The following is a 14,694-nucleotide window of genomic DNA, read 5'->3' as shown; positions in this document are numbered from 1 at the left end:
AGCCAGAGCTCCACACCTCCTCCGTGGTCACAAGCCACTGCTGCGCTCCTCGGCTACTCCAGTGCTGGCTACATCTGCTCCTTCTATACATCATCTCCATCTCTACACACAGCGATGAAGCAGGGATTGTAGAAAGAGCGGGGGATTCAAAATTACAACACGTTCACTATTCAGCCAATAGGTGGTAAGGGGGAGGAGACATCAAGGACACGCCCCTCCGTCATCACCAGTAGTCCTCTATCTGGTCCTCTCATTGTGTATATAAAGGAGACCTCGGCAGCCCCGTCCACATTCGTTGTCTCACACACAACAAAGAACATGTCTGGACGCGGCAAAGGAGGAAAGGGGCTCGGAAAAGGAGGCGCCAAGAGGCACAGGAAGGTGCTGCGTGATAACATCCAGGGAATCACCAAGCCCGCCATCCGCCGCCTGGCTCGCAGAGGAGGCGTCAAGCGTATCTCCGGCCTCATCTACGAGGAGACCCGCGGCGTCCTCAAGGTGTTCCTGGAGAACGTCATCCGGGACGCTGTCACCTACACCGAGCACGCCAAGAGGAAGACCGTCACCGCCATGGACGTGGTGTACGCGCTCAAGCGCCAGGGCCGCACTCTCTACGGCTTCGGAGGTTAAGACTCGTACCCACCCGGCTCCATCTCACACCCAAAGGCTCTTTTCAGAGCCACCCACCTCCTCCTAGAGAAGAGCTCGCACTCTACTTGTTCCGTGCTCCGTTACTGATCACTACCTGTACATGTCCTCCGTGGTCTAGGTTGTTCAGGCGTCATTACCCTTTATTAGGATCAGTATTACCGCTGGCAGTAGTGCACCACAGGCCAAGCCCCCGGGGGTGTCCCCGCCAATGGTGCTCGGGCCGGCGCGCTGCTGATTATGGCGCTAATGAGAGAAGGGCCCGGGCGGTGTCACATCAGCCCCATAGGCCGCTGCGGCAGAAACGGTGACCAGTAAATGTCTGTGGCGCGCACGATGCTCATTGGCTGATGGCCCGAGTCAGATTTGAATTTCCCGCTTACTCGCGCATACCGGGCTGCCGCCTCGTGGCTTATGGTTGGTTGGGGACAGTTGGTTACAGCCCTTACGCTGCCACTGGCAGAACATTGTGTGCGCGCTGCTCGGACATGTGCTGAGGTGTGAGCCCTGGCCAAGCGTTCTAGTGCACCGGGGACACTGCGTACAGGAACCCGCAGGCCGCCACACAATGAGCTCTGCCCCGCTTCAAGAAACGTCTGATACACACGATCACTCGGTGCCTCCTGGATGGAGGACTTTCCTCCACCACTTTGCCGCTATTATAAGACTTCAATTTGACATAACATTGAGTAGCGTGCGCGCCTTTCACACGTGCCTTCTACCACCAGGACGCGCTGCAGGTTCCCCATTTCATTCATGTACCGATTAGCAGGTGATAATTTGTTTCATGTGACAGCTATCGCGCCGGGGGCAGAGGGCGCACCTAAGAGGAGGAACATTCCGCCCTGTATCACCGGCCCCCGGAATGGGGTGAGCAGGAGTGACGGCCACATGGAGTGAGATAGAAGGGTGAGCTCTGTTGTGGAGAGGGTGGGTGGCTCTTAGAAGAGCCTTTGGGGTGTTGGAGGTGCCGGGTAGGCAGGCAGGCGCTTACTTGGCGCTGGTGTACTTGGTGACGGCCTTGGTGCCCTCGGACACGGCGTGCTTGGCCAGCTCTCCGGGCAGCAGCAGGCGGACGGCGGTCTGGATCTCCCGGGAGGTGATGGTGGAGCGCTTGTTGTAGTGAGCCAGGCGGGAGGCTTCCCCTGCGATGCGCTCGAAGATGTCGTTGACGAAGGAGTTCATGATGCCCATGGCCTTGGAGGAGATGCCGGTGTCGGGGTGCACCTGCTTGAGCACCTTGTAGACGTAGATGGCGTAACTCTCCTTCCTGGACCTCTTGCGCTTCTTGCCGTCCTTCTTCTGGGCCTTGGTGACGGCTTTCTTGGAGCCCTTCTTGGGCGCTGGGGCGGACTTGGCGGGATCAGGCATGATGCGGCGGTTACTATTATCCGAGACACGGAGAACAATGTCCCGCACCTCCCCGCGCCGCGGTATTTATAGCCGGGCTATGCAAAGGAGCGACGCCGGCTGCTCGCCCTGCTATTGGAGGAGCGAATCGTGTCATCTGCGTGTTCACTGCTGAACCACGCCTCCTATTGCTGGTTGGTGAGTCTATGAGCCGCGCCTCTATTGGTAGGATTTCAATCCGGCCAATGACAGAGAGTGAGGAGCGGGCGGGAAGGTATAAGAGGCGGCAGGAGGCGGCTGAGCGGCATCAGTCGTACTGAATCTCTAGCATCATGTCTGGACGTGGCAAACAAGGAGGAAAGGTCCGCGCTAAGGCCAAGACCCGCTCATCCCGGGCCGGCCTGCAGTTCCCCGTCGGTCGTGTGCACAGGCTCCTCCGCAAGGGCAACTACGCCGAGAGAGTTGGTGCCGGCGCTCCAGTCTACCTGGCCGCCGTGCTCGAGTACCTCACCGCTGAGATCCTCGAGCTGGCCGGCAACGCCGCCCGGGACAACAAGAAGACCCGCATCATCCCCCGCCACCTGCAGCTGGCCGTGCGCAACGACGAGGAGCTCAACAAGCTGCTGGGAGGAGTCACCATCGCCCAGGGAGGCGTCCTGCCCAACATCCAGGCCGTGCTGCTGCCCAAGAAGACCGAGAGCAGCAAGCCCGCCAAGAGCAAGTGAGCGCCGCCGCTCCAGCACCCGATCCCCGCTACACACAAAGGCTCTTCTAAGAGCCACCCACCTCCTCCTGACAGAGCTGCAGCCCCGGGTGTCTCCCCGGTACACCGCACACACTCTCTATACTGTACTGATCCCGTACTCTCCTCTGTACCGCTGCGTGTCTGCGCTCCCCGCCTCTATCCCTCTGCTGCCGCTGTCACTAGTAGCTACCGGCCACATACACCGGGGATGTGACCGCTCGCCCTGCAAGCTGCACCCCGCCTCTCCGTCATCGGAGGTCGCCGCGTTCTCCCGGACGGGCACGGCATCTCTATGGGGCGGACAGGCAGGGAGGACACTCGGGCTCCTGGCAGGGACAGAGCTGCGGCTGCTGCCCGCTTCTTACGTGGAGACTAACGGCTCTGTGTGTACAGTGAAGCTGCCGGAGAGCCGGCTGCCGCTGACCTCACAAGGGGAGAACGAGCGGGAAATTCAAAACCCAAACGCTCCGAATAGGAACTAAGCGTCCCGACTGCAGGTTTTGGTTGTCGTTGATGTAGACCTGCAGAAGCCTCCACCAGGTGGCGCCTTACCCGGCAGTTAGGGAGGGAGGAGAGGGAGATGTAGGAGGGGTGACTACTTATTGAGTCTCCCGGACTTGGTAGAAAATTAGCAGTGACGAGGAAAGGCTTCTTGCGCTGTGAGGTCGTTCACAGCTTCCATTATTACTTGTTCTCGCCATAGAGCCCCAAATTCGACTGTGCCTGGGGTCATGTGCCTTCCCTACAAAAGCAAAGTATAGTCCAGCGCCTGCCCCACAGTGGCCAATATAGCCATAGTTTCTCCACAATAGCCAAACAATCAATGTTCTGCTGCATTAGACAATAGTCACAGTGAATGCCCCACAGCAGCCAATTTAGTCTCGTTGCCACCAAAAGACTCAAAAGATTCACAATGCTTCCAATGCCAGATCCTACCATAACCAAAATAGGCGCAGCACCTGACCTCACGGTAGCCAATTTAACCATATTGCCCAGTGACCCAAGATTGTCACAGCAGCCCCTGTAGTCACGGTGACCCAACATTAGCCAAAAGCCCAGCTCATAATAGCCAATACAGTCATGGTGTCTCACACATCACCCAAACTAAGCACAGTGCCCCACAGTAGCCATAATAATCTGTGTCCCAGTTAGCCAATATAGTCCCAGCAACGCTGCAATAGCCTATAGTCACTTCCATGGGGGAAGATCTCGGTGACAGTGATAAGCACGGCAGGGAGGAGAACCCGGCAGCAGCTCCTCCCCGAGTAGTTTCATCTCCGCGCATCCGCACTACCACCTTCACTTCTCTGAGAAGGAAGAAATGGACCGTACCATCACCCTTACTTCTTCTGAGACAAACAACCAGACTGATCCTCCCCATCACAGGGGGTGCAATGGACCAGTTCACTTCCCACCTACTTTTGCCACCACCGCAGACAATGACGTTTGCAGAAGGGGGTATTAATGTTTAAAAGTAACAAAATTGTCACAGGTCAGACAGAAGCCCAACTTGAAAGTGCCTTCCGCCTGCTGGAAGCAGCCCCCGGGAGCACAGCGTCTTCCTCACAGTGAACTCCATCTTGAACTTGAAGCAATGACCCATAATTCCCTTATCATTTGCATATATTATGTAGATTTTATATATATATATATATATATATATATATATATATATATATATATATATATATATATATAGTTTTCTGGACGAGAGACCCCGCTCCTTTGGCCTTACTTCCCTCTTGTGTCTAAGTTGTGTTTAAGCTTGCATGGCTATTTCCTCCAGGGGGAGGCAGGCTGGCGGGCTATATACTCCAGACGGGGAGGGGGGGGGGCTGATTATATAGTACAGGGGGGGGGGGGTTGGCTGGCTATATACTGCAGGGGACTGGCGGGCTATATACTCCAGAGGGGGGGGGGCTGATTATATACTCATGGGGGGGGGGGCAGGCTGGCTATATACTACACGGGGTGGGGGGGTCTGGCAGGCCATATACCGCAGGGGGCTGGCGGGCTATATACTACAGAGGGAGGGGCAGGCTGGCTAAATACTATAGGTAGTTGGTGGGCTGAAGCAAACAATAAGGAGCAGTATAGATGGGGAAACAGATAGAATGTCGTATAGGTGTGGGTGTCAAAGCCCTACCTAAATGCCTAGTGGCACCCCTTAAATAAACGCAAAACGGTCAAAGCCTCGCATGAATACTACAGAACCAATGATATTCTCCGGAGCGGGGAAAAAGAGGAAAGACACTAACAAAAAAGGTCATGGAAATACAGTGAATCTTTAATGAATAAAATGTATAAGAAACATACAGGATGCATAGCAAATATACAATATGGGATGCAAACAGCTATACAGAATGGTGAAACACAGACAAATTGCAGTCGAAAAAAACAGCATATGGAACATAGTAGAGAATTCTACTCAGTGTGAATGTATACAAGGGCTGGATATAGTATATGATCCTAGGGATGTCAATTGAAGGTGCTGAGGTACAGGGAACTGCCAGGTTGGCACGTAAAAGCATAATGAGGCATCCAGGAGGATGTAAATGCCAGTCCTTACCAATAGATGAGGTATAGTGTTCCAGTGGCTGCAACGACTGCACGCCCCGACGCGCGTTTCGGCTCTAGCTAGACGAAGGCTAGGATGAACAGGTTTGGGGTAGATTTGAGTTGGTGCCACCCTCAAGGCCTCCAGGATTTTGGTGTGATTCGTGCAAAATGCCGATGACAAATGACAGTTAAAGTTCTTTCTGCCTCCAGACGTATGAGGCAACAGATCAACAAAACATGGACCATGAAATACATGAGACCAAGTGGTACACCGTAGGCAAGCCGGGCTTGTTGCTTGATGCTAGCCTCCGTGGTCAGGTCATCTTGCTTGATGTATGAGGTGAAGCCTCACATAACCCAGGCCTTGAAAAAAGGGAGACTACCAAGGATCGGGTGGTTCTGCCAGAGTAAGCTGAGCTTGTCGTTAGATGCCTGGCTAGCCTCCTCTGTCAGCCCCCCATGTCTGGCCTTCGCTCCGGCAGATGAAAGCCCACCAAGGGGAGCTGGGTAGTTCTCCCGAGGTAAGCCGTCTTTGGTGCTCGGTGCCTGGCTAGACCTGGAAGTGGCTGCCTTAAAAATATTGACAAAAGTGTGGGATCTTGTTGAGACTGGGCTAGCAGTGTCCTGCCGCTCCCTCTTTGGAAGTGGTTCCAGCTCCAGCCTCCAGTCTCCACATAGTACTGCACTTATCGGGGAACCAGTATGAGAATGGATTCACTGTGCCGCTGCCCATGTGACTTCCAGACAGTCGGCGTGATTTGTGCAAAGTGTTGGTATAATTGACATGATGGCACTCTACATCTTAGAGACTTTCCAGTACATCCCGGTAGAACCGTGGTCCAATTTGTGCAGTAAAACTGATAGCAGGCCTTGAGGAAGTGTTTCCTGGCTAATGCCTTTAGGCGCAGCTTGGTGAGGAACTTTTCTGAGAACTAGTATGAGGAAGATCTGCTTCCACGCCTCCGGAGCCACCTCCAGGAGGTTCACCCTATTCGCGCAGTGCCAAAATAATTGACCTGGTAACATTTGTTGGCCTTTGGTCTTTCCAGCACCTTGAAAATAAAATGGGCTGCAAAAATTTTGAGTGATCCGACCCAATTCTCACTTCAGTTGCCAGGATGAGGCTTGGTTTATGCTGGAAAAGGTCACTGGTCACTGCTGTTGTAGTAGTTTGTCTCTGCCGTCAAGAGCGAGAGGCGAGGTGCCACAAGCTAACTGGTTTATGCAGCTCAACGGTGCACTGAGGAGGGGGCCCTCTGGGTTAAGGTTAGGCATTGTCAGGTTCCAGGGCCCCACGTAGGTACAGCACACAAGCCAGGCTGTCCTCCAATAATTTCACCAAAGTAGTCCCAAGGGGTAGGCTAGCTATGTGAGATCTAAGGCTGTGAGGACAGAAAGCAAGTCAGACAGTCCTCAGTCACTTCCTGCAGGCTTCCATGAGGAAATGGTTGGGTCTGTGTTCTGGGAGAACATCTCAGCCATAATCCTGTATTTGGGTTAAAAGTGGTGTGGTGTGGGGTGACTGACTGGCCAGAGGCTATCTGTTATATATTTAATAGGGAGCCGTTCAGGAGCCAGAAGAGCCGGCTCTTCTTACGAGCGGAGCTTGATGATCCAGCTCACTGAGAAGAGCCAGAATTCCCATCACTAGCACACAGGGAGACGGCAGCTGCAGAATGACTCTCCAGTTCATTCTGCATCAGAAAATGTGCAAAACTTGGACTGAATAGACTGACTGACCGAAACCCTTGCAATGAACTATCTTTTATAAACTTCAGGAGCTCACTGCATAGTAGTCTGGGCTTACCAACCAATTTGGGCTGCAGAAAAGAATTACAAATAAATCATTTTAATGTAGACACTGAAACTTTAACCCCTTCCTGTACATTGTAGTAACTGTATGTCAAAAAGTGTAGGTAATTACAGTTTACCAACATATGGGATATCGGCACACTCAGGAGAAATTGGGTAACAAATTTTGAGTTTTTCGTCATTTAATCCATTAAAAATGTTTAATTTTGGGCCAAAATAAATGTATTGTCTAAAAAAAAAAATTACAATTTGGAAAGTGCACCTCCATTTTGTTAAACACCTTAAGGGTTAACAATCTTCTTAAAGTTATTTTTTCATACATTGAGGGGAAAATTTGAGAGGCTTAAATAATAATAAAATCACTTAAAGTCACTTAAAGCTGAGCAGGTCCCTCTAAATATAAGTTTGGGTGATTTTCATAAAAATGTGAAAAACTGCACCAAAAATGATACATCAATACTAAACCAAAAATTTAAAAAATACTACAAAAATTAGAGAATACATCATAAATGATGCCAATAAAAAGCAGACATTAAGGAATTTATCCATAGAGGAAATTAGCCAGTTGTCCAGACAACTTTTGCCCCCCAGGAGACCTATTGTAACTAAATGGTGCGTAATGTCCAGTCCTGCAGGCAATTACAGGAGGTTGGGGTAGGCAGATGGCAGACGAAAATCAACTCGGATGCTTGTGGTATCGCATAACTGTGGTCTTCTCCCAATGTGGTCTAGTAGGAGTGGTTGGAGCAGGGCCTGTGTTCATCTGCCCCACAAAGTCTTCTGACAAATGGCCGACATACCCCTGCTATCTCCAGTCATCTGCCTGGTCCAAGTTCGGGCCCTTTCCCATTAGGCAGCTATGCCTTTATGAGAGTGCATTGCTTCTGCTTAGGCCGTGGGACCTTGGGGCCCTGGTATTCTTTGGGTATTTCCTCCACAGGGGGTGGGGGAATTTGGTGGTCACACCAAATCTAAACTACATTCAATATTCCCAACAACTAGAGTATAGCTAACCCCTACACAGAGGTTGGGGTCAGACGAGATGCAAATAAAACTGACTCTTAGAGTACTGCTACCCCCGGGCAGTCGCCTGCTGACACCATCCACGAAGTTGGAGAGACAGGCTGCAGATGAAACTGACTTGCATACTTACTGTATTACACCCTCTGTGGTCTCTTCCAGGAAATTGAGACTCTTCCCCCAATGTCAACCTCTGCTTTCCTTGGCGATCCTGCGGAAATGGACATTGTGTAGCCAGTGGACCAGGCCACAATGTCTTCTGACATATGGGTAACATGACCCTGCCATCTCTGGTTATCTGCCTGGTCCTGTTTTGGGCCCTATCCTCAGAAGCTGGCTATCCCTTTGCGAGAGATACAGAGCATCCCTCAAACAAAATAGCTTTTATTCGCAGCTGGGGGGGGGCTGTTCTGGTTTTCCTCAATAGGAATAGGTGTTGGGTGCTGTTCTAAATGTCAAAACCTCTTTCCATGTTCCCTGTACCGTTAAAGGAAGTTGGTAGTCAAACAGCAGCAGATGAAAGTGACTCAGGTACTAGAAGTATTTAACTCCTGTAGTCCCACCCAAGAAATTGAGTCTGCCTCAAACATTGCCCCGTACTTTCATTCCTAAATCTACTGTGTAGTTTAGCCTACAGTTACCAATGCCACAGCGCTTCTGGGGTATGTCTCACTAACTGACAGCTGATCCTCCCCTCACTTCCCATTGAAATGCCTGTCTCTACTTTAAGCCACCTTAGGCTGCCTCGGAAGGCGGCTATGCCTCAAAAAACACATGGTGTGTCTGCTCGGGCCCCAGGACTTCATTATGATGGCTGGGAGCTGGTAGATCATGGGCCGTCCAAAACTGGAACTTGGCGCATTCCTTACAACATCCCCATACGACCTCTCTATGGCAAAAGCAGGGGGCCAAGGGATAACATGACCCAATGCCATACCGACCTACTGACCCAGCAATATGGCATATGATCAGGATTTAAAGTATGGGGTTAATTAGGAAGGCCCAAATTAGACAAAATCCTGCCCAGTGCAACACCTCGTCCTCATCGGATGGCTGTGGGAAAGGATGTATGTGCAACAACCCTGCCGATGCATAGTTGTTGCAAATAGCTCCCTCTCCATGGTAGGAGCTGTTAGGGAGTCTGAGCTCTAGGAGATCTCCAAAAGTGGAGAACTTAGTAACTGCAGCTGGGGCCACTGCCTGGTAAGGCAAGAGTTAACATATTTATTATCTGTAACCAATTATATGATGTTTTCTCATTGTAAAGCAAGCTGGAATTGGAGAGTGCTGACACTTGACTAGGGGAGTATAAAAACCCCTTGTGGGCAGGAGCACATGGTCAGTCAGTCAGGTCAGATGTCTTCAGTTAGGTGCTGCACTCTCCTCTGCTGTGGTGAACAAGCCAGTGTCACACCAACAGGAAGTAAAGGTCTCGCAGGCAGCTGCCTGACACCTTGGGCCAGTCAGGAGACTAAGCCCCAGAACAGAGGTCCATTGTCTGGACCCGGCTCCATCTACCAACCCAGTCTGAAGCTACTACCAGGCTGTGAGCAACCCTTCCTGTGGACCAACTACCTCCTATCAGCTTTCCAGCCTGCTGAACCTGCTGCTGATGTTAGGCCATTGCCTGTCGTTTAAGTTATAATAAAGAACCGTGAGTTGATTTGCACAATGTGCCTCTGTGTAATGCCTGAATTAGGCTGCCTCAACATCACGGGCTCCCCATCCTCCATCACCCGGGATACCTATATACACCTCAGGGGTTGCCCCAGGGAGAAACCTCCTTCATCAGCCTCTCCCTCTACTTTTCTTGCACATACCACCTGCTGGAGACCTGCCAGGCTGTAGGCCCGTCCTCCGGTGCCAATAAAAAGCAACGTGATGATAGTAAACCCAAGGCCGCATCAGACACTCCGGTATTCTTTACACCGACTTTCTACAACCGCTGAAGAAAGGCTAGGCCCCAATTGGGGATGTTGCACATGGTGGAGGCGGGGCGACTTATACTTTAGGTAGTGTTTGGAGCATGGCCTACTGGCTGCTTGGGGTATTGCAGCCCCAGGGCCTGAAAATCCTAGCTGCTCACAAACCTTGTAGGCTACCATTGACTCTGGATGTCGGATAAAGGAGACAGAGGTTTTCGTATGGGTTTGGGGTCCACTGGACCCTTCTCGATCAAAGTGAGTCCTTTGTGGATTACAAAATAGACACTACTAGGGGAAAATCATCATACCACTGAATGGTTCGGGGCAGATCCAACTGGTTAAGTAATTGCACTCCAGGGGGCTGACTCTGGAAATCTCTGCTCATTTCCTCTACTTTGGTTGGCTGCTTGGTGAGCGTAAGTTGGTAGCTGATGTTGCGGTGGAATGGTGAAACTGAAATGGAAGAGACTCTGGGCCCTGGTGTCCCTCCCTCAGAAAAGTATTCCCCCCCTCCCCTTTGCCAGACATGGCCCTGGCGCCGAGTGCACAATGGTAGGGGAAGGTTTTTTGGGGGTACATGCACACATTTCCCGTAACTTTAGTTACCGGTGTTGGCAGACTTTGGCATCGTCAAACCCAACTACCCCCCCCCCCTCCCCTATTGTCTTTACTTCCAGATGAAAATGTGAGTAGTTGAGCTTAATACTCTAAAGAGGAAGGGAGTGTCTAATAGTTGATGGAGGGGCTTAAAGGTGGTGGGAGGGGACTTGGCGGTGGATGGTGCCTGTAAAAACTGCTTGGTTTTGGGGTGCCATATTAAATTAACAACAATATTCAATGGATCTTTATAGGGGATTTATTAAGGGTACAATACAGGGGAATATACATAGAGGGTAAACTAACTAAGGGACAGAGAGATGGTGGGGAAGGAAGTGCTCTGACTAAAGATCTGTATACCATCTTATATCCATGCAAACATTGCCCATCATCCCACCTCCACCACTGTCTTGGCCAATCCAATGATGATGTAGAGTAAATGGGGCAGATTTACTTACCCGGCCCATTCGCGATCCAGCGGCGCGTTCTCTGCGGTGGATTCGGGTCTTCCAGCGATTCACTAAGGTAGTTCCTCCGCCGTCCACCAGGTGTCGCTGCTGCGCTGATGTCTGCCGAGGCCCGCTGGAATGCCCTGAAATTCACTGGCCTATTCCTAGTGAAGGTAAGTGCAAGTTTCGCGACACTTTTTTTTTTTAAAATGCGGCGTTTTTTCCGATTTCCGTCGCTGATGCGCCAAAACCCAATTGCATGCGCCAAAATACCGGGGCAATTCAGGAAAAATCGGCGAGTGTTACATTGCCCTGGTAGAGCAAGACTTCCAAGTCCGGAGGCATGGAGTGGTAGGTGGCTCCAGACACAGCTGAACAGCGCAGTGAAACTTTGTCCTAGAAGTGGAAGACGTCTGAAGTGAACCTCCCCACAGCCCCCCGGTCTTTGCAATTGGCTTGTTTCCTCCCCCCAATCCAATGGGGAAGATGATCTGCTGTCCGGGAGGGAAGTCACATCCCTCCGATCAATGGGGCAGATTTACTTACCCGGTCCATTCGCGATCCAGCGGCACGTTTTCTGTGGAGGATTCGGGTCCGGCCAGGATTCACTAAGGCAGTTCCTCCGACGTGCACCAGGTGGCGCTGCTGCGCTGAAGTTCATCGGGTTGCTCTGAACTTCACCGTCCTCCGCTGGGTGCAGGTAAGCGCGTGTCAAGCGACACTTTTTTTTAAAATGCGGCAGTTTTTCCGAATCCTTCGGGTTTTTTTTACTGCCATGCCCCCCCATTTCCGTCCGCCAATGCACCACAATCCGATCGCGTGCGCCAAAATCGGATGGGAAAACGCGAATCGGGCCCTTAGTATATGACCCCCAATTTGTCTATAGACACGGTGATTGGTACAGTGACTGCTGGAGGGACCGACTCTTCGAGATGTGAAGGGATGGTGTTGGCGATGCAGGTGGTGAGAGGAGCAGACAAAAGAAGCCTGGACACTTTTATGCATGACCGAGAAGTGGTGAAAAGCCTTTCAGGATTGTGAACCTGTGTTGTGCCACTCCAGAGGTTTGTGGTCCAGTGTATCTCAATTCCAAAAATATAAAAATGGTTATAACCGGCGGTGACTGCCATAACGAAACGCGACTTTTACACAATTTTACCTTACATAAAAAAATGTAATAAAAAGTGACCAAAATGTCGCTCGGTCCTCAAAATGTAAAAAATGACACCTCCCCCAGCTCCGTGCACCAAAGTATGAAAGTTATTGGCGTCAGAAGATGGTGAATTTTTTTTCTTTTTCCTACTCATTTTCAAAAATGTGTTGAAACGAAAAAAACCTGTATAAATTTGGTATCACCGCGATCGCACCGATCCAAAGCATAAAGTAGACGTGTTATTTGGAGCGCACAATCAAAGTTGTAAAAACGGAGCCCATAAGAACGTGACGCCCATGTGTTTTTTCCCAATATTTCCACATTTGGAAATTTTTTACAGCTTTGCGGTACACGGCATGGAATAATAAATAACGTCACAGGAAAGTAAAATTTGTTACGCACAAAATAAGCCCTCACACAGCTCAGTACAGGGAAACATGGAAAAGTTATGGATTTTTGAATGTGGAGAGAGAGAAATGAGCGAAAAAACCCTGCGTCCTCAAGGGGTTAATAAATTTTCAAAAATTAAACAAATTTTATGAAAAAAATTTCGCCATCTTTTGACGCCAATAACTTTTCATACCACGGTGCACGGAGCTGTGTGAGGCGTCATTTTTTGTGAGATGAGCCGACGTTTCCATTGCTGCCATTTTGAGGTCTGTGCGAGATTTTGGTCACATTTTATTACATTTTTTAAGTGATGTAAAATAGTGTGAAAGTCGCGTTTCGGACATTTGGGCGCCATTTTCTGTTATGCGGTTCACAGCCGGCAATAACCGTTTTTATATTTTGATAAGCAGCAATACCTAACGTGTTTTTTACCTTTTATATCAGTTCTAGGGAAAGGCGGACGGTTAAAATTTTTAAGTTATTTAAAATTTTTATTTATTTATTTTTTTACTTTTTTCGAGTAATAAAACAGCAAAAAAACAATATGGGAAAATCTCATAAGAAAGAAATTAGTGATGTCCATTATCTCTTTGACTCTCACTGTGGAAGAAATGAGACCCCAGATCCGCACATGTGCGGAGATAGCACTGGACGGGAGCCGGCAGGGAGGACCCGGGATCTCAGCTATGGTCCTCCTGATCCGCGCATCGCCGTGATTATGCGGAGATCACACTGCATCATCACTATCATCATCCAGAGCCCCCTGCATCATCACTATCATCATCCAGAGCCCCCTGCATCAACACTATAATTCCACCTGTGGATGGTGACAATGTAAGTTGACTGACTGTGGTGTGAGGGACAGGGCATGGATTGTGTCCCACTATGTCCAGAAATAGCATTGCTGCACTGTTATCCGCAGGTGGAATTATAATGTAAGCGACTGACTGTGGTGTTTTAGGGGCGCAGTGTGGAGATGTTCCACAAGGAGCCAAAGTGACGTCTGGTGAAAAGTAAAGGTCACCATGAAGTTCTGAACCCAGAGGAGACGACAAGTCATCTATGAAGTCCTGAATTCTACTTCTCTTCCGAAGACCCGAGGCTATATCGTTTTAACCCCTTCATTACAATGTCCTGATAGCACATTGTAATGAATGAGGAGGAAAATCCCCATATACTGCTATACTGTAGTATGGCAGTATATGATATGATCGATCAGACAACGGGGAGTCTGAAAAATAGTAAAAATAAAAATTAAAAAAAATGTTAAAAAAAAAAAAAAATTTAAATTAAAAAACCTAAAATTTCAACACCCCTTTCCCTAGAACTGACATAAATATAAATAAACAGTAAAAATCATAAACACATCAGGTATCGACGCGTCCGAAAATGCCCGATCTATCAAAATATGATAACGGTTTTTCAATGTGTTTAACCCCGTAACGGAAAATGGCACTTTTTGAAAAATATAAAAAAATCTATAAAAAGTGATCAAAAGGTCGTACAGTCCTAAAAATGATATAATTGAAAATATGATCAAATTTCGCAAAAAATGACACCACGCACAGCTCCGTACACCAAAGTATAAAAAAGTTATTAGCGCCAGAAGTTGGCAAAATCAAAAAAATAATTTTGGTACAGGAGGTTTTAATTTTTGTAAATGTATGAAAACATTATAAAACCTATACAAACTTGGTATCCCCTTAATCGTACCGACCCAAATAATGAAGCAGACCTGTCATTTGGGGCGCTCAGTGAAAGACGTAATATCCAAGCCCACAAGAAAATGGCGCAAATGCGTTTTTTCACCATTTTCACTGCATTTGGAATTTTTTTCCCGCTTCCGAGTACATGGCATGGAATATTATACACCATCACTATGAAGTGCAATTTGTTACCCAGAAAACAAGCCTTCACACAGCTCTTTACGTGTAAAAATAAAAAAGTTATAGATTTTTGAAGGTGGGGAGTGAAAAATGGACATGAAAAAACAGGAAAGGGCCCGGTCCTTAACCGGTTAATCACCAGAGGCCAATAGGCTTTTTT

General features: G+C 49.2%; 4 protein-coding genes across 5 annotated transcripts in view; 2 read left to right on the top strand and 2 right to left on the bottom strand.

Annotated features, from left to right (window-relative positions):
* Positions 1-14,694, top strand: part of LOC140119963 (uncharacterized) — a 1,020,783-nt gene that overhangs the window by 685,821 nt on the left and 320,268 nt on the right. The gene's annotated exons all lie outside the window — the stretch shown is intronic.
* The window catches only part of LOC140119817 (uncharacterized), a 51,831-nt gene that overhangs the window by 7,928 nt on the left and 29,209 nt on the right, over positions 1-14,694 (bottom strand). The window lies entirely within an intron of this gene.
* On the bottom strand, positions 1,639-2,039 carry LOC140116415 (histone H2B type 1-O). The gene has a single exon (XM_072132944.1). It carries the CDS (start codon positions 2,017-2,019, stop codon positions 1,639-1,641), a length of 381 nt encoding a protein of 126 aa, XP_071989045.1. The 5' UTR covers positions 2,020-2,039.
* On the top strand, positions 2,331-2,727 carry LOC140116414 (histone H2A type 1-like). Its single transcript, XM_072132943.1, has one exon. The coding sequence runs from the start codon at positions 2,331-2,333 to the stop codon at positions 2,721-2,723; it is 393 nt and encodes a 130-aa protein (XP_071989044.1). The 3' UTR covers positions 2,724-2,727.

The sequence above is a fragment of the Engystomops pustulosus genome, chromosome 2 (genome assembly GCF_040894005.1).
Source record: "Engystomops pustulosus chromosome 2, aEngPut4.maternal, whole genome shotgun sequence".
Classification (NCBI taxonomy): domain Eukaryota; kingdom Metazoa; phylum Chordata; class Amphibia; order Anura; family Leptodactylidae; genus Engystomops; species Engystomops pustulosus.
Note: the sequence above shows the minus strand (reverse complement) of the source record. Positions and strands in the feature narration are given on the sequence as shown.

What these genes read in the sequence shown, in the direction of transcription:
- LOC140116415 (XM_072132944.1), bottom strand. Translation starts at nt 2,019, where the DNA reads ATGCCTGATCCCGCCAAGTCCGCCCCAGCGCCCAAGAAGGGCTCCAAG.
- LOC140116414 (XM_072132943.1), top strand. Translation starts at nt 2,331, where the DNA reads ATGTCTGGACGTGGCAAACAAGGAGGAAAGGTCCGCGCTAAGGCCAAG.